This window comes from Dicentrarchus labrax, unplaced genomic scaffold (genome assembly GCF_905237075.1).
Source record: "Dicentrarchus labrax unplaced genomic scaffold, dlabrax2021, whole genome shotgun sequence".
Lineage (NCBI taxonomy): Eukaryota > Metazoa > Chordata > Actinopteri > Moronidae > Dicentrarchus > Dicentrarchus labrax.
The window spans coordinates 24,139,200-24,163,392 of NW_026136701.1; the positions used below are offsets into that span (position 1 = coordinate 24,139,200).

The 24,193-nt window shown below is 40.8% G+C and overlaps 2 protein-coding genes across 6 annotated transcripts in view; one reads left to right on the top strand and one right to left on the bottom strand.

The window, feature by feature from the left end:
• Positions 1-944: 944 nt before the first annotated feature.
• On the top strand, positions 945-14,321 carry pitrm1 (pitrilysin metallopeptidase 1). Its single transcript, XM_051425642.1, has 27 exons — positions 945-1,140; positions 1,846-1,951; positions 2,766-2,872; positions 3,008-3,159; positions 3,562-3,676; positions 3,876-3,972; positions 4,624-4,784; positions 5,132-5,258; positions 5,779-5,867; positions 6,111-6,239; positions 6,509-6,622; positions 6,788-6,884; positions 7,252-7,386; positions 7,951-8,089; positions 8,803-8,919; positions 9,005-9,134; positions 9,452-9,572; positions 9,899-9,975; positions 10,100-10,265; positions 10,659-10,759; positions 10,927-11,047; positions 11,189-11,239; positions 11,630-11,742; positions 11,846-11,968; positions 12,532-12,677; positions 13,783-13,885; positions 13,999-14,321. The coding sequence occupies exons 1-27, from the start codon at positions 1,094-1,096 to the stop codon at positions 14,090-14,092; spliced, it is 3,078 nt and encodes a 1,025-aa protein (XP_051281602.1). The 5' UTR covers positions 945-1,093; the 3' UTR covers positions 14,093-14,321.
• Positions 14,322-15,203: 882 nt separating this feature from the next.
• The window catches only part of LOC127377638 (ATP-dependent 6-phosphofructokinase, platelet type), a 62,844-nt gene continuing 53,854 nt past the window's right edge, over positions 15,204-24,193 (bottom strand). For 3 of the 5 annotated variants that reach the window (XM_051426100.1, XM_051425762.1, XM_051425918.1), the window contains 7 exons: positions 21,749-21,901; positions 19,601-19,765; positions 18,534-18,595; positions 17,653-17,764; positions 17,199-17,298; positions 16,924-17,029; positions 15,204-16,307 (listed from right to left, as the gene is read on the bottom strand). In XM_051426100.1, coding sequence (XP_051282060.1) covers positions 16,151-16,307; positions 16,924-17,029; positions 17,199-17,298; positions 17,653-17,764; positions 18,534-18,595; positions 19,601-19,765; positions 21,749-21,901 — 855 coding nt within the window. In that variant the 3' untranslated portion in view covers positions 15,204-16,150. The remainder of the gene's footprint in view (positions 16,308-16,923; positions 17,030-17,198; positions 17,299-17,652; positions 17,765-18,533; positions 18,596-19,600; positions 19,766-21,748; positions 21,902-24,193) is intronic. The other 2 variants (XM_051426012.1, XM_051425837.1) reach the window with 1 other exon arrangement.

The following is a 24,193-nucleotide window of genomic DNA, read 5'->3' on the forward strand; positions in this document are numbered from 1 at the left end:
GATAGATAGATAGACAGACAGACAGACAGATAGATAGATAGATAGATAGATAGATAGATAGACAGACAGTTAGATAGACAGACAGATAGATAGATAGATAGACAGACAGATAGATAGACAGACAGACAGACAGACAGACAGATAGATAGATAGATAGACATTTAGATAGACAGACAGATAGATAGATAGATAGACAGACAGACAGACAGACAGACAGACAGACAGACAGATAGATAGATAGATAGATAGATAGATAGACAGACAGACAGACAGATAGATACAGACAGACAGACAGATAGATAGATAGATAGACAGACAGACAGACGACAGACAGACAGATAGATAGACAGACAGACAGACAGATAGATAGACAGCAGACGACGCAGATAGACAGATAGATAGATAGATAGATAGATAGACAGATAGATAGATAGATAGATAGATTGAATCACATATATATATATTACATATATTAAACATACATTAAACTAAAATTAAAAACCCTAAACCTAAAAATAAAATGAATATAGGTACATATATATATAAAATATAAAATAAATTAACTTAATTTAAAACACAGTAGCTACAGTGAACAGTGCAGCAAATGGTAGAAGATGAAATCCTTCGATAGTTTAAAATTAATTGAAAGTTTATTTTTTAATTTATTTGCAACAAAGTTTAAAGTTTAATATTAGCTAACATCTGTTTACACAATATAGCTGACCTTCAAACCTCATCGTACCACTCCACGTGGTTTGGTAACCTTAGTGATGTGACGCAGCGCCAATCACATCGTCTCTTCATCCCATCTCGACCAATCAAAACCCAGCTTGTTCGCCGGCGTCAGCGCTTACTTGCAGAGTTCCAACGCAGACGGATGGGTCTAACCGAGCAGGGAAACTGCTGCGAGATCTGTTATCTGCGCAGGTGCGACGCGTCTTCTCCTGAATGTGCGCGACTGACACAATGCGGCATTCGAGAGGACGTTGACGAGCGATGCTCCACCGGAATACGGACGAATTACCGACCACGTTGACTTCACAGTGTGTGATTCTGTAACAGACCAACACAGCGGGAGTGCAGGGACACAAACATGTTTCGGCAAACGAAGACGGTGTTCGAGAAACTCCGATATCTGAAGTACGTTAGCTCTTAACGGTGCAGCAAGGTAGCATGTAAATTACACAACAGGCTTTTTTTTTTTTTTTTACATTTATTTTTTCTCCCCGTTGCTCATCAATAACATGCTGAGTCATTGTGCGGTTGTCCTGTTACGACTAACCGCACTGTCTGTCTGTGGCAGTGTTTGTTGTATTTGTTAAAATGTGACGCAGCGTTTGATGAGAAAAGACACTGTTGATGAATAACAGTTTCATAAAGGAAAAAGGCTTAATAGCGGTTTGTATACCTGTTATATTATTTATCTGACCTTTCTTTATGGCCTGCAGAAGCTTCGTTGTGTTTATTAATGCTGTGATTTCATAGATTTTCGCCCTCAAGGACCCTTAAACCCACACTCAGTAGACCACAGGACCCCCCATTTTATAAGATTTTATCCCAGGAATCCCCCCCTCAATCTGATCTTTGCTTTTATTTGTTTTAGTGTATTAAATCTCATATATCACACTTATGGTTATTCACCTTTTTTGCTGTGGACACCTTATGACCTTCCCAAGGACCCCTGAGGGACACCCCACTTTGACACACCAATTAGATGGACTCACTGATTGAAAGGGGTTTTCTGATGCTCATCTCAATGAAATGTTGAGATATACAATCTGCATTTGTTTGTGCGAAGACGGCCGACTCATTCTTCGTGCTGTTATCATTTGTTTTTTGTCTCAGTTTGATTGGACAGCAGCCTTCATGGAGGCTGAGGAGCACTTCAGCAAAAGAGAAGGTGGTTGAGTACCAACCAGGAGAGAAGATCCATGGCTTTACAGTCAGAGAGGTGGGTGTAACTGTACTCTTTCATTTCAACCTTTACCTTTTGTTACTGTAGCTGACATTGGTTCGTTATAACAGCCAGTAGGGCTGGACGGTAAATCGATTGTATCCATTAATTCAGATTCGTGGTTAAACACGATTTTTATTTTCAGTTAAAATCGGTTTTCTCTTGAACTTCCACAACACCGGCGCTCCCTTTGGGCTCCCGTAGGTAAGAGTGCGCTCTCTCCCCCCGCCTCTCCACAGATAAACACAACATGGCAGCAAGCCAGGATGAGCTCGTCCCCAAAAAAGGCACAGTGTCGTCGGTGGTTTGGTTTTGTGGCGTCCGACAGCGAACAAACAACGACTCACTGCAAAGTTAGTTTGAAAGCTGTTACAACCAAAGGAAGCAGTACGACCAATTTATTCCAGCACCTCAAGCAGAGGCATGCAGCCGAGTGGGAGAAATGTTGCTCTCTGTGAGATATACAGGACCGCAGCCCACAAACACCCGCTAAAACACAGTCCACAAAAGAATCGGTTAAAATCGTAAATCGGGATTTTATTTTTAAGCCATATCGCCCAGCCCTAACAGCCAGCTAACTCCTTTGGGTGAGCTTGGAAAATATGATGACATCTTTTTAAAACTTTGTCAAGGTTCATAAACGTGGCATCATTTGTGGCTTAGACGGTAATATTGTATGAACACTGTTTGTTTTACAGTTGAATTTCTCTTTATAATTTCATTAACCTTGTACCATTGCTGCTCGGTTAATGAAAGCATCTGCTGCTGTCGAACCAATGTTAATCTCAGCTGCTAACTCTGTTTTTCACAGGTTGTAGCGGTCCCTGACTTGTTTCTCACAGCGGTGAAGTTGACCCACGATAAAACCGGAGCTCAGTACCTCCATGCAGCGAGAGATGACTCCAATAACCTCTTCAGGTTGGTTTCAGTGTGTTTCTGCAGCACCCATTTTTAACTCTGTCTCTGCAGTCACACTTTACCACAGCAGGACTTGTGTTTGTTTATATAAGAGCAGCCCAGTCACAGCAGATGCCTCTTATGACTGTGTTTCAGTGTGCAGTTCAGAACGACCCCCATGGACAGCACGGGGGTGCCACACATCCTGGAGCACACGGTGCTGTGTGGATCTGAGAGGTATCCCTGCAGAGACCCTTTCTTCAAGATGCTCAACAGGTCCCTGTCCACCTTCATGAACGCTTTCACAGGTACAGAACAATCCTCAAAGTACCGAGTGATCTCTGTGAGCAAAAGTTTCATGATTATCCTGAGTAGAAAATAAATCTAGTCTTACCTCGACTAAGGATGTAGTCAGTTGGAGTTTTACAGGTTTAGTGCATGTATGTGGGAATAATCGAAGGGTTTCATAACAATCCCAGCAGTTCAGTATTTAATTGGACTTTTATTGGACTTCTTAAATGTATTATAGTAGGTTGAGTGTTGGAAATGAGTAATTAACATTCACTTGTACATACCCCAGAATACTTGATTAATTAAACAAAGAGCTGCTGTCATTATTTTACTGCTCAGCTTCAAGAGAAAAAGATATTGTTGGTTATTTAAATAGCTTTTTGCACGTGTGGTTTGTTTGTTTGCTTCGTCGTGAACAGCCAGCGACTACACCATGTATCCATTCTCAACCCAAAATGAGAAGGACTTCCAGAATCTTCTGTCAGTCTATCTGGACGCAGTTTTCTTCCCTTGTTTACGGGAGCAGGATTTCCGGTGAGTTTTGACTGTTGCTACATAATGCTAGGCTGCTAAATAGTAGCCAAAGGTAAACTTTTGGATGGATGATTTTTAGACTTAGTTGTGATTCTGTATCTCAACAGTCAGTCGCTGAAACACACAGAGTTTGCTAATATTACTTGGATAGTCTGTAATCGTTCTACCTAGTTTGAATCTGTATGTGTGGATTTTCCAGGCAGGAGGGCTGGAGGCTGGAGAATGAAAACCCCACAGATCCCAACACACCTCTGGTGTTTAAAGGAGTGGTGTTCAATGAAATGAAGGGGTTTTTTGTAAGTCAACACTCTGTACAGTGCTTATTATAAGCTCATCATATTGTTGTATTAGATTAATAAAAGAAGATTATGTTTGCCTAGTGCAGTTGAACTTTTCTTGGAACAAAGTTTAAAAAGTGTCCTGTAACCAAGAACATAAGAAAGCGCAGCTGCACAAGGAAAACAAGAAAATATATAATTTTGGGCACAAGATGAACTCGACAAGGAGTCGAAGAGCGGAGGTTAGATTAAACCAACAATCTGATGTGGTTGTAAGAATAAAAACAAAGATTACTTCAAGGAAGGGGATTGCAAAGCTTTTAAAATGAACATTCACCAACACAAAGTATCCAGGTGAGTAGTCACCGGACATAACATTGTGTAGGATTCTGAATAAAACCCCATATTGCTAGTTCCATTGCAGACACTGATTGAAATTGAGCTAATTATCTGTTTGTTCCCTTGAACGCTAATGACACAGACACATTTATTTTAATGATTACAGCCACCCAGTACAATTGAATCTTGGCACCTGTTCTGTCTGTCTGTTTGACTCTACTAGACCAGTTCTTTCTCTTTTTAACACATTGGCACAACTCTGAAATCCTGATATTAGTGTGTGTGTGTGTGTGTGTGTGTGTGTGTGTGTGTGTGTGTGTATTCTTACAGTCGGACAATGGGCGCATCTACGCTCAGAACCTCCAGAACAAGCTGTATCCCGACCACACGTACTCTGTGGTGTCAGGAGGAGAGCCTCTCGCCATCCCCGACCTTACCTGGCAGCAACTCAGACAATTCCACGCCACACATTACCACCCCAGCAACGCTAGGTAGAGGGTCACACCAGCCTAGAAAAGAACAGCAGCACATTTTTGTTCTGCTATGTAATGAGAACAGAGCCGGTTTTACCTCAGACAGCTCACTCACTCTGGTATTTATCGTTGTGAAGTATTTTCCTGCCGCAGACTGGTGCAGCCTCATCAGTTCTCATTGATGTGAGTTTATTTATGTCAGTGTGTCTCCATCTGATAAAATAAAAAGAGTCATAATCATTCCTAAAAAGAATGTGTTGCTGTCACAGGACAGGAAGAATGCAGCTTTTTAAATTACTTTTATATAAATGTATGAAACCAACACGCACACACACCCCTGACAGTGTTTTCAATACATTCTTCAGATTCTTCACATATGGAGATTTGCCTTTGGAGCAGCACCTGAAGCAGATCGAAGAGGAAGCTCTATCCAAGTTTGAATGCATCAACCCGAACACCGAGGTCCCCTCCCAGCCACACTGGAGCAGCCCTGTAAGTTCATAATTCAGACACATTACTGTGACTGAACGGCTGTTTAACATTATAAAACCCTCAAGTGCATTCAAACTCAAAGGATTCCTGCAGCATCTGACAAAGAAATACACTTATTTGCAAGTGCTGACGACTGAATTTGCTTTTTGGAAAATCCTTCAAACAACTTCAATATATATATATATTCACTGCCACTAGATGTCACACAAGAGCACCACCAACAAATGGATGGTATTCCTATTTTCAGGTAAAAATATCCCTATGAATATTATATTCCATTTCTCCCTATAGATCCTCCTAAATGTTACACATTGGACCTTTAATTTACAGAGCGAGTTGTGAAAATATGTGCAATGGAATGGATATATTGCCTATATTTGGAATGGATCTCTAGAGATAGACCTTTTTGTTAAGGGACACATGATAGTATGCATGCATGGTTAAATAGTTTTCACTTTAGAAACAGAAATGCATTGAATCCTCAGTCTGAGCTCACTGTGAATCTCATTGGTTTCCCCAGAGAGAGGACCATGTGACCTGCAGCCCTGACACTCTGGCTCCAGATCCAGCCAGACAGAACACGCTGAGTGTGAGCTACCTGCTGGGAGAGTAAGATCACTTCAGCTCTTTCTTTTTCCTGCTGTGTTGCTCGGAGACAATTGTACTCAGACTCATTTTGAAATCGGATGGCCTTATGAGAGTGTGAAGCCACGGGTGCTGCATCTTCTGTTTTCTCCTGATCTTCCTGTTTGATCTTCATTTACAGTGGCTACAACAAGATGTAATATAACAATTCTCTTTAAAAGTGAAGCCTTGTGCCTGTTATTCAATAACATGTGATTTCTTGTGCAGCATCACTGACACCTTCGAAGGATTCACTCTCAGCCTGCTGTCCTCTCTAATGGTCTCTGGACCGAACTCTCCCTTCTACAAAGCTCTCATTGAACCCAAGATTGGATCTGACTTCCCTTCTGTCGTAGGGTGTGTACATGGGCCACATGATACCAACAGAAAACATGCAATATACCAATCTGGGATCAGTTACACTTCGATTATACTAGTTTGGTTGGACAGCTAACCAATTGCATACACTTAATGGCCAGTTATGTGTCAGAATACCTACTTATCCAGCTCACATCTGGGATCAAACAAATAATCATAAGCATTTTAACATTTGTCTGTGACGAGATGATATTAAGCGTCCAACATTCATGTGGTGGTTGAGTATGTTGAAACATCCTCTTGTGCAGATATGACGGCAGCACCAAACAGGCATCGTTCAGCATCGGACTGCAGGGAATCGCCGAGAAGGACACAGAGAAGGTTAAACAAATCATCAACCAAACCATCGATGACATTATAGAGTGAGTTCCACGGTTGCATTTAGTGCCTTGATATTAATTGTCTCTTAAGCTTTAACTTGTTCTGATAAAGCAGATGTGGTTTCACAAAGGTGAAAGCTCTTCTTAAGGAACAGAAATGAGTTTCACAGTGTGTAAAATCAACTCATTTCTCATCATCGTTCACAGGAGGGGCTTCGAGGAGGAAAGAATTGAGGCTCTCCTCCATAAGCTCGAGATCGAGATCAAACACCAGACCACTAACTTCGGCCTAGCTCTGGCCTCGGTGAGTTCACTGCTGTTTATCTTTAACCTTTGACGTGTATTTATAAACCACCATGTGGGAGGTATGTTAGTAATACTGAGGATGTTAGTTAGTGTTCTCTGTACATAAAATCTTGTGTTTCTATTGGTTTTCCTGTACTGTGTATTTCTATACAAATCACAGATGTAAATATTTTTATTTGCCGATTTCCTCCTCACTTCCTCCATAACCACCAAAAGCGTGTGTTTAACAGTTGGACACATACATAAATATTAGTAAAGAGTAAAACAAGATACTAGATTGTTTCAGTGCTGTCTTAGTTAAAAGTTAGTTAGTTTCCTCATTCTTAACACTGTGTGTGTGTGTGTGTGTGTGTGTGTGTTTCTAGTACATAGCATCATCGTGGAACCATGGCGGCGACCCGGTGGAGCTGCTGCAGATTAACAGCAGCACTGCTCAGTTCAGACAGGCGCTGAAAGAAAACCCTCGCTTCCTCCAGGACAAAGTCAAGCACTACTTCAAGGTGAATGAAACTGTTGTAAATATGCGTGTTTGTGTTTCTCTACTGGAGTTGCAGAGGAAAAACATGCAGCAGTCTGGCATTCATATCTTTATTAAACTGCTGCTTGTCCTTGTACCTGTATTGCTCCCAATAGTTGGGAGTTTGGAGGGAAAAGATATATACTGAAATTGTGTACTAGAACTCATTTTGGGAACAAAAAATGTTGTAAATATTATAAAGAGGCCAACTATTACCAACTATTATCGGTTTTGGGCATCTAAAATAAACAATTACAGGCTGTAACTGTAATAAAATGGAATTAATTCTGTATGATTAAATACAGTTCAGATTTATTTGGCTGTTGTATTTATCAGGCGACATCTCCTGCGTCCTTTACTGGAAGAATATTCTAACCAGCGGCAGTCAAACAATGTGACAAAGTCACTAACAAACAAACAAAAAGCTCCTCAAGTTCATGACAGCAGACAGAGATGTCACCGGTGGTATTACCATTGTTTTAGGATTCAGTGTTAATTCATGCTTTTCAGCCCCTCTTTAAATCCCCAACCCCCTACTATCCACCAGGAGAACACACACAGACTGACCCTGTCCATGAGCCCGGACGAGGCCTACATGGACAAACAGTCCAAGGCTGAGAAGGAGAAACTCCAGAAAAAGATCCAGGCTCTGTCTGACTGTGACAGAAAAGAGATTTATGACAAAGGTAACGATAGTTTCACTGCTCATTGGTGGGAATCTCTCTCTATGTTTGCATGAAGATTATATGAGTTTTCATTAGTTAATCAGCCCTCAGCAGTTGAGCCATGGAAGGAATTCATACAGTTTTACAAATGTTAAAGAAAAGAAAATAAGTTCTAATACACAAACAGATAAAGACACTTATTGGGTGTTTCCATGTGTATATATACAGGATGTGTCACACAGTGGAGTATGTCTGCATGTATCGAGTGTCTGTAGCCAGATTCAGCCAGAGTGAACAAGAAGTTGGCCAAAAATATGTTTTTCTTCAGGGAATTAGTTCTCAGAAACCTTTTTGGCGGGACCACAACAGCGAAGCCAACCCTATTAACGTGAAAGTCCGTGACTGAGTGCTGAAGTTACACCCTCGGTTGGCTGAATGCCGACACTTCCCGTATCCATTTCAAATTAGAAGCACTTTTATACACGGCCCAGTCAGATACGAGGTTTTGACATAGTCTTGTTCTGTCTGTATGAGATATCTAGTCCATTAAATTGAGTCCATCTGTCATCAAGCTGTGGTTTGGAAACATAATAATAATGAATAAATAATGTAGAATATGGTTAGCCTCTGTGTTTTCAATGTCTGTAATATAACCAGTAGTACCAGTCAAAGATGAATCAGGATGTAATGTAACGCATCTGCTAGATGTTATCATGTATTTTCTTCTTGGAAAGGTCTGGAGCTGCTGAATGCTCAGAGTAAAACCCAGGATGCCTCCTGCTTGCCTGCACTCAAAGTGTCCGACATCAAGCCCACAATACCCATCACTCCAGTTCAGATCGGCACTACAGGTACAGCACAGCGTCCACTGCATCCTATTTGCACAGCAATCGTATTGTTGTACTCTTAAGAGCTTTCCTCTGCTGATCCCTACAGGAGGTGTTCCAGTTCAGTACTGTGAGCAGCCCACCAACGGCTTGGTTTACTTCAGAGCCATGTGTAGTCTCAACACCCTGCCAGAGGATCTCAAGCTCTATGTCCCGCTCTTCTGCAGTGTTATCACCAAGTGAGTTCATCTGTCAGTTTGTAATGACCAGAACCAGATCCACTCTGCACAGAGGAGGTTTAGAATTTGTTTATTTTAACAGTATCAGTTTTTTTTTGTCAGTTTTGTTTCCCTGGTTGAGATTAATGGAGTTATAAGTGTTCTTCCTCGGACATTTGAGGAGGACAGTTTGAGGCTCAGAGAGCACCTCAATATCACGATGTTTTGTACGGTTATTAAAATTTGAGACAGATGGACTATTGTTTCTTCTTTCTGCATGCTTCCCAGCTTGCCAAGTACATTTTAATGACTGCATGTGTTTCTGTTTGTTTAATTAGGATGGGCTGTGGAGCTCTGGACTACAGGCAACAGGCCCAGCAGATGGACCTGAGGACAGGGGGCATGTCTGTCACCCCCCAGGTCATCACTGACTCCACCCAGCTGGATATGTACGAGCAGGTCAGTGCCAGCTCAGCATACCTGCGTCTGAAACAACACAATCAAATTAATGTGAAGCCAATAAAGTATGAAGGAAAGGAAAGAGTTAGTGTAGCAGCAAACTTTTGATTTCCTAGAGCTCTTTGTGCAGATTGCAGATGGATGTCCTGCTGCATGTAAATAAGAAAAATATAAATGTGTCAACCGCAAGGTCCAGTTTGGCTCCCTCACTCAACCCAGTGCATGCTGGGATAAGCTCCAGCCTTTTGCCTCTAAGAAAAAGGATGCAGTGATTTCTTGTCTTGGTTGATGAGTGTCTCTCATTTGCTGTGTGCTCTATGTTTCAGGGTGTCCTCCTGTCCTCCTCCTGCCTGGAGAGGAACCTCCCTCACATGTTTCAGCTGTGGAGTGACATATTCAACAGGTACGTCCTCAATCACTTCATACCACCAGCAGCTAGAGACGCCAACCTAAACAAGTTCAATCTACAAACAGATAAACTTTATCTGATGTTGATTTAAATCAGCTGTGAAATGTTTTTCTTCCAGCCCCCACTTTGATGAGGAGGAGCGTCTCAGAGTGCTGGTGATGATGTCCGCACAGGAGTTGTCCAATGGGATCGCCTTCTCTGGTCACATGTATGCTATGACACGTGCAGGCCGTCACCTGACCCCAGCAGGAGACCTCCAGGAGACTTTTGGTGGGATGGAACAGGTACTGTACAGTATATGAAAACAGTCATAATGCTCAAAGTGAGATTATATGGACTCAAAGTGTTCATGTGCTACATGAGTGTATTGTGTTTCTTTTCTGTTCAAGCAATTTGTCATTAAAAATGAACAAAATCAGTTGTTAAATGTTGTATTTGATATGACAACATATCAAATGATATCTGAAGACTTTTGTCTGATGTAACACATGAAAGTGGAACCTTGTTAAATCAACAAAACATGAATTTATTATTTTATGTTTATTCTGAAATATATTCCACTCATTAATATCTTAATATCTCTGTGTTCATTTGTACAAAAGAGGTTTTATTTCCTACCTGTTGTTTCTCGGCGTCAGTAGTTTGTGAAACAGATTTTTGTGTTATTTGATTATTAGGTGAAGTTTATGAAGAGGATAGCGGAGATGTCAGACCTCAGCGGAGTCATCCGAACACTACCACGGATCAAAAAACACCTTCTCAACCCTGAGAACATGAGGTAGAATAGAATTGCTTATGATATGTCATTTTAAAGTAGGACAGATTTCTGTTGTCAGCGTGTCTTCGTAGAATGAGTTTTCTGTTGATTTCAAAATGATTTCAGTGTAAATGCACCTTATATCATCTACTTTTCTCACTTCAAATTAAAATGTCTGCTCCTTGTAGGTGCGCAGTCAACTCAACTCCACAGAAAATGTCTGAGACCGCAGCCCAGTTGGAGAGTTTTACAAAGGATATCGCTGAAAACAGAAAAGAACGCAAACCTGTCAAAACCAATATTATTGAGGTAAGATTTCAACGGGCAAACTGGACCAATAAACTATTTACAATTCAGAATTTGTCACATAACATTATATATTAACTTGTCAATCAAATAAAAATACATTATTTTGCTTTCTGTGATGTTTTTTTCATTCCTTCATTAAAGAGGCCACTAGACCCCCAGAATCCCTCTGGACCGAGCAGGAAACTCATCTCTGTAAGTTCAGTGCTGGCAGCCCTTTTTCATTTAATAGTCCACTGATCAACATCTGACACTTAGTATGTGTTTGTCGTCTATATATTGCTGCCATACTGCGTTTACTGTTATAACCAGCAGAACAGGGGTTTGTAGTGAAAGGAGTATACAGATTATCTTCTTCCAGCCCCTCAAATACATATAGTATACCTAGTAACACTAATAACATACCTAGTTTTCTTAGTCTCATGTGTTTGTAAGATGAACCTCTTTTTCAGGTAGAACCCAACATTTGATGTCACCTTGGACATTGAGAGATTGAAAGTGAAAAAGAGAAACATATATTATAAAAGCAAAACAGAAAGTCTGAATTAGGATTAATCAGCGTGTGTTTCTTACTTCACTTTTCAGGAGCTGAACTTCCATCCATGTCAGATGAAAACTTTCTTCCAGATGCCCTTCCCTATAAACTTTGTCAGTGAGAGTATTCGTGCGGTGCCGTTCTCCCACGAGGACTACGCCAGGTAACCACAGCGGCACCCGCCAAGCACCAGCAGCAGGAAGATGAATGACACTCTTAATGATCTTTCTGACAGCCACTTTCTTTCTCTTTATTTTCTCTGTCAGTTTGTACATCTTGGCGAGGATGATGATGGCAAAATATCTTCATGGAGAGATCCGGGAGAAGGGAGGAGCCTACGGAGGCGGGGCCAGGATGGGAGGAGGTCTTTTCTCCTTCTTCTCATACAGGTGGGCCGCAGTTCATTACAGTGGTCACAACTTTGGAAAGCGCTTCAATACACACTGCACAGATGTATTACATATACATGCAATGTACTCTCTCTCTCTCTCTCTCTCTCTCTCTCTCTCTCTCTCTCTCTCTCTCTCTCGCCTATCTAGTAACAAAGGGATAAAATGCCCCAGAAAAACAGAAATACTAGGTAGAATCTGTGAAATAATGTTATAAACCTCAAGAAATGGAATTTGCAAAATGAGATGGAAATCAGTGTTTGTAGGAAACATAAGAATCAGAACTGCAAATAGTTTTTTGATTAATTGATCAGCCAATTATGAGAAAATTGAGCAAGGACTATTTTTGATAGTTGATATGATAATTATCTGGTTTTAGCTCCTCAAATGTGAACATTTCTGGTTTTCTTGATCTTCTATGTTCGTAAGCTGAAGAACTTTTGGTTTTGGACAGTTTTTACCATTTTCTGGAATTTCATAATCAAATGACCCAACTGAATAATTGAGAAAATTGCCAACAAAGTGTGGTTTGACCTTCTTTTATTGTCTCATTTGTCTCTTAGGGACCCGAACTCGGTGCAGACCCTCTCTGCGTTTCGTAAAGGTGTGGACTGGGCGAAGTCGGGACAGTTCACCCAGCAGGACATCGACGAAGCCAAACTGGCAGTCTTCTCAAATGTTGACGCACCTGTGGCCCCCTCAGACAAAGGTGAGACTCCCAGTGTGATGAATCAACTGAATGAAGTGATGCATCCTGACACCAGTTACCTTAATTCACATCAGATATTTTGAGTGTTTACATTTGAGCACATTACTGGAATCAGTGAATGTTAATAATCTGTGGTTGTGTGGGTCTAGGATTGTTCCCACTTTAGTATTACAGAAGGAGATCCTAACTACCCTTTATCTTATTGTAAGATAGGAAAACAAAGCAAAATACTCTATAACATTGCTTATCAACTTGTATGTGTGTTACCTAGCAACCAACACTACTTTTCTTATCTCACTGGGCTGAACAACTTTGTAACCATTGGTTTTTTTCTCATTGAAATATACTAAAAGAATGTAGCAAAACCCTGATGGGCACTTCATTTGAAGACAGATGAGTTCGAGGGCAACATCTGTAGAGAAATCCAAAAATGTTCTTTTTGAGAAACTTACAACAGCTCTAGCTTTGGAGATAAAAGAGAGAGAGTCCTACCTGAAGACATTTGGTTGTCTAAAAGTAATACAATAGAAGCCATACAGATTAAACAAGTTAGGACAGCTCAACAGTTATCCTAAAATGTAAGTTGCTTGTGTACTACACTTCTCCTGGCTTAAGTTAGAATAGGAACATTGACTTAGAAACTCTTTATCTGTAATGGCTTTTCTCCTATATAAAGGTCCTAACTTTAATTATCCTGGTCACCAGTTAAGATAGGACCTCACACTTACAAAGTTTGTCATATGGCTCCTGGAATGCAGGTTAAAAAACATTCTTTAATCTTCCAAATGGTTTAATAATGATTATATAAACTTTAAAGCGCTGTAATGGAGGTTAGATCTTGGAAATCAACTCCAGTTTTGTTTACATCTTTGTTACTAAGCTTAGCCTGCTTAGCCAAAGTAGTAGCTACGTGCCCAGTTTGTTTTATAACTGTAAATTGAACATACTTTTGACTGTTGGTCGAAGCTTTTAAAGATGTCACTTTGTTTGGTCTAAAATGTTGAAACACATCATTCCCAATAATGGGTGTTGAGTGCTTTGCCCTTTAAATGGAGGCAGTTTGGGTTTTAACTACTACTTTGTTCACTTTGTCTTTGTGTTGCAGGAATGGGTCAATTCATCCATGGAATCACCGATGAGATGAAACAGAGTCTCCGAGAACGACTCTTCGCCGTCACTCACAAGAGCCTGGTGGAAGTGACCGAAAGGTAAAATCTTTACTTAATTTAAGAATAGTTAAGAAATGGAAATGGACAATGGGTTGAAATCTTCAGTCTACATTGGTTGTAAAACAAGTGTTCTTGGTCTTGTTTTCTTGCAGATACCTCTGTGCTGGTCAGAGTACGTGTGGTGCTGCTATCCTGGGCCCAGAGAACGAGACCATTAAAAAAGATCCCTCATGGATTGTAAAATAATCCCATCAGTAGGTATTGTAGAATTTAAAAAACGGTCATATTCCCACAGAATACCCAAAAGCAACTGTCTTGTCTTCTGAAGTGGTCGCCAAAAAAGCTAACATGCACTGTTGCCTATTAGTATCCGTTATGTGATCCTTCAGATTGACGCTTGTCCTTCCACATATTTTATGTACATAACGGTATTTATAAAAATGTCATTATTACACTATCATGTTTAAATCCCAAACTGGACTCAGCTCTTTATTTATGATCATGGAGTAAGGAGTTTTTTTAATCATCAAAACCATGTCTTTAACTTAATTTCACTGTTTTACTCTGTGGTATAAAGACTATTTGGTTCCTCTGCGGTTCAGTTTGTTTAACTTTTAGATGATTCAGGACAATATTTATCGTCTTCAGTGTACTTAATAGGACATACAAATAGTAATTTCCCCACAGGATTATTAAAGTATATCTGATTCTGATTCTGATAATGTACAGTCTTAAGTAACCAAATCACCAGTGTAACACCTAAAAAAAAGGTCATTTTTTTCCTCCTACGTACTGTAGATCAGTCATCTCTGTTTCTTAGAGATATAACTGTTATGTAAAAGCCACAGGAAATAACTTCTTTGATTTCCTTTACTTGTTACAAATTCTTGATATCAGACACTCAGTTTTAGTTAGTTATTGTCAGTCCTGACAAAGTTCAGCTATATTAAATAAAACATCCAGTACATCTCACTTACTTGCAGCGTTGCCTAACTAGGCAGGTTGTTTGGTTTTACTTGCTCAGCTTTTAGGATATCTGCCTCCAACCCAATACAGTGAAAGTGAATCAGCAGTGTGTCTGAATAATCCACTCAACTGTTTTAAATGGGGTTTAATAACACTTGAAACTGTTCAGTGCGGTTTGTGAATTATCCAGAGTTATAGGGACATGCAGCCTTTGTATGGATAGTAGATTGGTAGGTGGATTTCTGAACCTTTAGACATCTTTATGCTAAGCTAAGCACAAGAGTGGTATCAATCCTACATCACATATAAAACCACAACATTTCTACATACACCAGAAATTTAATTCGGAATCTAAAAGAAGTTACTAATAAATCTCATTGACAAATACAACTTTCCACACAATAAATGCTTTATTACTGTGACAGGACACTCACATCACACTGCCATCACATTAAGTTAATGTTGCATACAGGTTTCAGACACCCTCCACTTCACTGCCAAACTACAGCAACAGCATGACCTAACTCACAAATACCATTATAAAGATGCCACATACAAAGCCCAGAGTGGATACAGACGGCAAAGGCAACACCACAACACACACACACACACACTCAGACACACACAATTAGCAGGTGGTAGGAAACGCACGGCCAGCTTGACTCACTAAACCTCCTGTAGGTCACATTTTCCTTCAAGTTTTCATTTGAAGCATTTTACAGTCGAGATGTTAGACTGTTTTCAAGGTGTGATCAGGCGTTAGGCTGACAGCATGTGATCCTCCTGGCATATATTCTCTCTTTATGAGCAGCTTTAGGGGATTACAATAATTATGGGGCTCAAAGTGCTGTAGAAATTAATACAAATGACTGAAGCTAGACTTTAAATGCACCACCCACCTCAGCCTGGCAGTGTTAACACAACACAAAGGTTTGCTCAGCTAGGTAGCTTTAAAAAAAAAGATAGCTACATTTTTAGGACTAAAACTTGAATACTTATACAGTACATAATGAGGAGTGCATATATATATATTTAATTCTATAATAACTTTAATCGGGGGATCTAGGAAATACAGTGTCAGCTCTGCTAACAACTACGTAAAGAGCTTTCTCATCAGTCATTATCTAAAATATAGAAGATCCCTTCTGAAAAGTGCCACAATGTTTCCATTCAATATAACCTTTTAAATGACCTCTCTTAATGAATCTCTTAAAATCTACCTTAATTTATCTGCAGTCAATCAGCGGTCAATCAGTCATTGTGTGAGTAGCTGTCACGGTTTTGTGAAGCCGTTTTCTCGTTGGAGTGAAGCTCTTCTCTGGCAGCAGTGTGATCGGTTCAGATGGTCGACGAGGTGTTGGTCTCCTTGGGTCGGACCCGGGTCACGTGTTCCAGCTGGCCGGAGTCGGACACGTCGTAGCTTGTCTTGTACTTGGCCAGGATTTTCATCAGCGGACGGAGCTTCAGCCACCACTGCTCCTTGGGGATCCTGTGGCTGAGGAGACAGAACACGAGGACGACCTGTCCTGTTACTAATGCTGAGACACTGAACATTCACTCTAGCTTTTTAGTTTTGGGCTCCTCTCTACACAGAAGAGATAGAAAGAAAATGCACAGATACCAGTATTGTGCTCGTGATCAATTACTCTATTTTATGCAGATGATGGCGTGTTCTTTATATAGGGATGTTTGTACGATACGCTCAAAACAGATTTAGGACTGTAAAAGATTTGTTTATATTCAAAAATCTACAACATATATTTTCTCTATCAAATTATAGAACCCTTTTTTTGCATATTTTCTTTTCTTTGTAAACGTGAAACAGAAGTCTTTGGGCCTCCCTACCACAGTTGATATCATGATTGATTTTTCATCTGTGATTTGTGAACTTATGCTGCAGTTACACTGATTAAACAAAATGATTTATAGGATCATGTTGCAGAAATGGAAAATAATATTCATAGGTATATTTTCTTTCTAGGTGGGGCCTTTCACGGCCACTGTAGTTTCTCCTACATGTTTAAGTTGGTTTCATCTGCACTTCATTGAACTTCACTTCAATAAATCAAGGAGGTATTTTTACAGAGATTAAAACTCAAAATGTTTCTTACACAAAGTCAGTCTCGTCCCGGAGCTGTGCCACAGGCTGAAACACCATAGCTCTGCGCCGCATCCCCAACAGGCAGGCAGTGTCCTCTGAGTTGGCAAACACTCGCCCTGCATTGAACACAAGCATCAGCCTTTATGGTCAAAGTACATCCAACACGCCGTCATACACATACAATACACATACACTGATATAGACACAGCACTGATAAATCCAGAACAAGGAACTAAAAGCAAATACAACATCCTCTTAAAATCAGGTTCTTGAGTTACGTTTTACCTCCTTTGTAAGAGTCCTTGAGCGTCCGTGTGATCCACTGGATGGCTTTAGCAGCAACTTTGGTGCCAAAGTTTCTATCAAATGGTGATGGAGCTCCTCCCTGTGACACAGTGGAAAAGTATTGTTCTACTTAAAATAAGGCTAGAAAATATATCACAAAGGAGATTGGTATAATATATGGATCCAAATGATGAATGCAATAAACACTGTGCCATTATATCTTGACAAATATTCCAGTATCTCATTTTCTTAGCGACTGATCAACAATTTGCTTACAATCATTCGTTTAGACAAAAGAATTGTGTTAAACAATAACAGTGTGATCATATTATCACACACACACCCAGATGGACCCCACCTCCTGTGTGTGTGTGTGTGTGTGTGTGTGTGTGTGTGTGTGTGTGTGTGTGTGTGTGTGTGTGTGTGTGTGTGTGTGTGTGTGTGTGTTTCCAACCTGCTGCATATGACCAAGGATGTTCTTCCTACAGTCAAACACTCCTCGACCCTCCTCGGTGTACAGCTGGTAGACGAAGTCAGTGGTGAAGTTCTCATTGCAGTTCTCATTTCTAAAAACACACACATTGCAAAAGGGCGACGGGTCAGTTAAAGGGTTGGTTCACTAAAACAACTACAGTTACTCTGACAGAACTAGTTGTTTCCTTTTGATCTACGTTCTACCTAAGAAACAAAATTCAGATATCCAAAAACCTGGACAAATGAAACCAAAACTATCTGCGTGACTCCACTTGAGGCACAGTGTTTAAGTGCCCTTGAGCCAGGGCATCAGCCTGCTGCCCGCTACAACCTACAGAACCACTGTACGATGCAGCACCGTGCTCGAGTGCCGTGAATTAATGAAATTATGCAGGTGCAAACCTCAGCACACAATGTCACCTACACACGGTCCGAAATACTACATTTGTCCTATTTCTGCCTCCATCCTGCTGGGAGCAATTTAAACGGTGTGATGGTGCAGTGGACGAAAATAGCCACAATACACGACATGAAGTGTGTGAGGTCGATTAGCTGTCAAAGATATTTTAAGACCAATAGGTTTTGTGTAATTCATTAAAAAGAAATACTTATTAACTATAACGCATCACAAAATGTCAGTGATTAACAGTTAAACCACAGTAGTATGTAAATATTTTTACACTCCTTACATTGTATATACTCCCTCACTCCTCCACACACACACACACACACACACACACACACACACTCCCATGCAAAATTCCTGCAGGCTAAACAGTGTGTGTGGCAAGGCAACATCACGGAAAGAAGTGGAATGGAAAGGGAAGATTTAAAAAGAAATGGATGGTGTCGGAGCCTCACCTGAGCACTAAGCCTCTCTGGATGCTCGTCTTCATCTTCTGCGTCAAATGCTCCACGTTGGCCTGAAAACACGGAGTGAATCCTCACATTAAAACCAGCCTGCAACCTGCACGAGCAGCCACTCCAGCCGCAAATCACACGCCTCCATCTCATCACTCCCCAGACGCAGAGAGGTGCAGAGGGACCGTTACGCCAGCAGGGGGTGCCATGTTTACTGTTTCTACCATTATGATGAAGCCAGAGTGTTTTTAATGAAAAATTATGTTTTGGGAGGAATTATAGGGCTCCTCTCATCTATATATGTTCATTTCTAATAATAAAAAAACTTTTATCTTTTCCAAATATAATACTTCTGCCACACTTTTACTCAAAGTTTACATGTAAAATGAAGTCTATTGTTTAATACTCCTGTGATTTTTGGCTACATTAATAAAACAAAAAGAATGATTAACAACCTTTATTGCCACTGACTGGTATAATATTATTTACAAAGTGGCTCACACAGGGCAATAAAATAAAAAACTTTTATAGATGTGACACCCCTAAATAAAAGACATAAAACTGTAGTAGATTCAAAAGAAAAGAAAACAGGAAAGATCACAAACTAAAGTAAAATCAGGACGTTTTACATGAGCACTGTGGCGTAGAGGGGCGGTGAAATTCTGTGTATAATTTCCCTTAAAGAGATAAATAAAGTTGCAATGAAATAAATTATTCATTTGACACATTAACAGCATAAACACGACGACAGCCCTGACGTCTCTCATCAGCCTGACCTGATCTGTGTTGATGGGATCTGTCTGTGATGCAGCTCAGAGGTTATTAATAAGTTGCTTCATACACATAATCTGGGTCACCTGCACACTCCTGAAGCCTCCAGGCAGAGGCAGTGAGGACCGGATGGAAGCTGCTGCAACGCTCATGTAAAAGTGTGATCTGTGCTGCTTCCTCAGAGGAAGAATTTAACGCTCACGGTCGCCCTGAAGTTGCAAAAGCTGCCTTGTGAAACAGCTTTATTAAATACTTAAACTATAAAAAGTTAGCTGCGTGCAGACTGTATCTCTGACCTGCAGGTCCCGGATGTCAAACGGCTCCTCGTAGATGTAGACGGTGTCGGCGCCCGCAGCCAGACCGCCCACCGTGGCCAGGTAGCCACAGTAGCCCCCCATGGTCTCAATGATGAAGACACGCCGCTTGGTGCCACTGGCTGACTGCTTGATGCGGTCGCATGTCTGAATCACAAACAAATTACAGTTATTAAACAAGAAAAACGGGAGATTTGTTAATCACATGCAACAGTTATTAAAGTAGAGCTGGAATGATCAAACCTGTCAATCAATCAACAGAAAACCTTTCTAGGAAAATGAATTCCTCATCATGGAATTAATTACTGATGGCTTCAATTTCTCAAATGTCGGGATTTTCTGCTTTTTCTGTTTTTAGTTTGTGATCAGTACATGTTAACATGTGACTCACTTTGGGCTGTGGAAAACTGCTGACAATGATCAGTTGCAGCTCTACTTTGGTAGGTAACACAGGAGTAGTAATAGTAGTAAACATGCAGCCACAGTTACCTTTTACAGTCCGTGCTACAGGAAGAGTCAGATCAAACATTCCAATGTGCAGGTTAACTCATTACTGATTACACAACATTGACATACTGCCAGGTCTGCGGGTGCATTATAGAGAGGTAGGTTTTTATTTCAGTTAAAATAACACCATTTATTTATTAATCTACACTGCTTTTAAATAATCTATCATTTACTTTCATGGGTCCGTAGTTTAAGATAAAGAAATCGCCCTATTAACCTGCACTCATGCTCATTTACTGGAAAGCTACATTATTGTGAACAATTATACAATAGTGTGTGCATAATAATGTGATTTCATTATGTTCAGGATTTTATTTATGTTATACTGGACTTACAAACTGGGTGTTCTATAAGACAATAAAAGGTTTAACTCATTAACATTTGAATGGACAACACATGAAAAACTAAGGATTATTAATATTACATTTCTTTGAGAAGTTACAAGCATGCAGTCTTAACCTGGACATGCAATGGGCTACAAATATTGTATTTCTGTAGTAATTTTGTGTGAAATAATAGTATGTGTAGCACCTCACCGCCTTAAAAAATGATTCCCATATTGAAAAGAAGAGCTGGTTTGCGATTACGTGCAGATTTGAACATTAGAGATCGTCCTGTGCATACCAGGACTTCGCTCTAACCAATGGGAAGTCTAACAGATAGTATAAAGTCTTTTTTACCTCACTGTTTGTTTTTGGTTGTCTGATCTACCATTTTTTAAATCCAGACCTGACAACATGTCACATGATGCACTCTTCAAACACAAACAGCATCACAAACTTTACCAGCAGGAGGAGGATCTGACACAGAACTGCTTCCAAAATAAATGATCAATACAACATAACATCCATGCAAGTGCATTATGGTCTTTGGAGTTCAGTATTTTGGATTAGCAGGGAAATGTGTACTCACAGAGCGACTGTGGTTTCACCTCTGTTTGCTCATACAGCTCTTTAGGTTTCAGTGGATGGACAGGGATCATAATGAACAGTGTGCAGGACTGACTCAGTGGTATCTACATATCTCAACAGGCCAACCCAGGCTGTCTCTGCCTTCTGTGTTGCCACCAGAAATGTACATGTGTATGAGACTTAAAGTGTCAGTACATCAGGTTCATAAGAGGAATGGTGGTGCTTCCCTTGCACTGAATTTTAGTTTGGTACTTTAATGTGTTTGTTGTTCCCAGAAGATACTTAGGGGATTCCCATTTATGTTAGATTCCTTTTCCCTTCACTTATTGTCTTATTTAGCTGCTGGCCATTTTTACAAAGAGAGCTTATTGACGTCCATTCATTCTCTGAATAAGGCTTTAAACCTAAACATGACGAGAAGAAATGATCAAAAAGGATCAAGACATGACTTCCTAAATATCCTCTGGGGAAAACAAGGGTATCAGGTTTTGAAGTCTCCAATGAACCATTGACTTACATCAATTCAGACCTCAACCGAGACATTTTGGGTCAACCCTTTGCTTCTAAATCCACTATGCCCATCACTCCAGGGACGGTTTGCTGTGCAGTATCTTCTTCACATTAACAGTCATCATTATAGAAAAACGTGACCTCTAGCTGTTATTATTTCCTCACAATGTTTCTCTCTTGTTCACTCCGTCTGGACCCTTACCTCCACGATGGCGTTGAGGGACGTGTCAGCGCCGATACTGAGGTCGGTGCCGGGCACATTGTTACTAATCGTGGCAGGCAGCATGCACATCGGGATGCAAAGCTCCTCGTAGTCGGCCCGGGCCTCGTACAGCTGCAGCAGGGACTCAAAGGCCTGATGGTGATGGCCCGTAATATGATGTTAGACCACCGGAGGGCACACTGCATATCTGAGACCTTGTCAGTGTGTCCTTGTGTAAGGAGACTACAGTGTTTTTACAGGCTGCTTCATGGTGCACAGTGGCTCCCTTGGCTTGTAACCTTCATTACGCTGGCAAGTGACAAAGATACTCATTGTTTACAGTATGTACTATGTATTAATTTTCATATATTTTGTACTATTTTTGCAATTACTAAACAAGAAACCAATGCACTTTTCCATAATATTCTGCAGCAACAGACTTTGGAATGTCAACGTGAAACTTAAAAGGGAAGAAATATATTCGTCCAAGACTTAATACTCTTTATTTGTTGGAGCTGTTTCTACAACATACTGCAGATACACAACGAATGAACAACGAACAGTGTGAACTACATATATTTGGACATAGCTGATGCTGGTTTGAATACATCAGTTCAACAAAAGTCACATCTTGTGATTAAGTACTGGACCAATCAGCATCCTTTGAGGAAGTACTGGCAATAGGTGTGACGCAGCAGTTCATTAAATAACAATGGCAGCTGCCACAGAGGTTAGCGTAGATGCTGCCAGCGTTTGTTGTATCAGAAGTGTAAAGTAATCCTTCAGAACGGCGGGGAAAAGCAAAGAACGCTGCGGAAGGCTTTTCTCAACAGAATTTTTTTGGGGGATTTTGGTTCAACTTCGTTATATGGTTCATTAATCCGACTGGTTGAAGTCCGCCCGGTGAGACAGATCATTCAACCAATCACCTTCTGAGTATTTTTTTTTTGTAAAACTATCCGCCCTATTCCAAACAGTTCCCATCTGGGACGACTTTCAAGGTGGTTCTGTGTAACGAGTTAGAGTTGGTGACTGATAATAGAAATGCTGATTTATTTTTATTTTTCCAACCCCAACTCCAATAAAACTGCATATTTCTAATTTTTTGTTTGAAGATATCCTCAGTGACGCTGATGGATGAAGATTCTGAGTTAAAGAGTTTGTAAATGTACTGAACACCTCCAGTCAGCACTTTACCACCGAGGTCGAAGGTCACAAGCAAAGGGAGTCAATTAAACCGAGCCCATGAAGATGCAGCTCTGTGCTGTGTATGGTCTGCAGTCTGTGTGCTGCTGGTTGGCTCTCTCCAGGTGACGGGAAAGGGGGGGGTGCTTTGGCTTCCCATTGGCTGGGGGAGATGGGATGAGGGGAGAGGGAGTGGGGGGGGGGGGGGGGTTCAGCCTGGCTGACATGTAACGGTGTTGACGTGACAAGATAAAGATTGGGGAGGGACTCCGGAGGCTCTGAGCCATGTTTCCTTTTATGTACAGCGAAGGGATTTGTCTTTCCTTTTTTAAATTAGACATGCAGACAGGTTGAAGTCAGGTAGACGGGCCTGTCCTGGTTCAAAACAATAACAAGACTTAAACGTACACAGCATTCAGTGATGCTGGACTTGTCCGTGCCCACACAGCATGCAAACTTACTCTCCGGACCCACGGACTCTGTGCCATTTGGATGAGGCGGAGCGAGCACAACGTCCCTGTTGCGTTGAACGCCGCCATCTAGTCATCTGCTGTTTCCCAAACAAACACATAGAGGGGGCACGCACGAACACGGCAGGGGCCACGCGCCAAAAACATGCCACAACACGTCACTGCATGCCCCAACACTTACCTGGGACCTCCGCTGAACCGCTCGCCTCCAACAACAACCAGTGTGTTCTCTCTGTGTGAGTACATTAGCCGAATTCTGCTTACTGCCTTCTGTGACTGAGTTTCTCCAGTTCGATTGGACCTGTGGCTGCAGCATCTACCTCATTAAACTAAATTAACTAACTGAGATTTAATTCAACAATATTATTAAAATGTGTCACTGTCTTGTATGCCAAGTTGTCTGAGAATGTGTTTGAGTCCTTGTTTTCATACTTCTAATGTGTACTGTACCACCATCATTCACTACCATTATGATAGGGCTTTGTTTACGGGAAAGCAGAAGGTTACGCCTGTACATTCGACGTAGGTCTATGAAAAACCTACTCGTAGGTTCGGTGGTTGAGTGTCAGGCTGTCTGTGTTTACACAGAAAATATTACAGCCCACTGACACTGTACAGCAGAGGTCCTCAAACTTGTGCACACCTTTGGAAGCCATAATAAACCCAATTACAGTGCTGTTTTTAGCAACTATTAACAATAGTATTAAAAAGCAATGTTATTGTATTGAAATTATATTATTTATAGCATGAACTGCATGTTTCTCATGAATTACACATAACATAAAAGAGG

Coding starts and splice junctions, on each gene's coding strand:
- pitrm1 (XM_051425642.1), top strand. CDS start 1,094: ATGTTTCGGCAAACGAAGACGGTGTTCGAGAAACTCCGATATCTGAA. Junction 10,266..10,658: donor CTTTTGGTGGGATGGAACAG/GTACTGTACAGT, acceptor TTTGATTATTAG/GTGAAGTTTATGAAGAGGAT. Junction 11,240..11,629: donor CGAGCAGGAAACTCATCTCT/GTAAGTTCAGTG, acceptor TTCACTTTTCAG/GAGCTGAACTTCCATCCATG.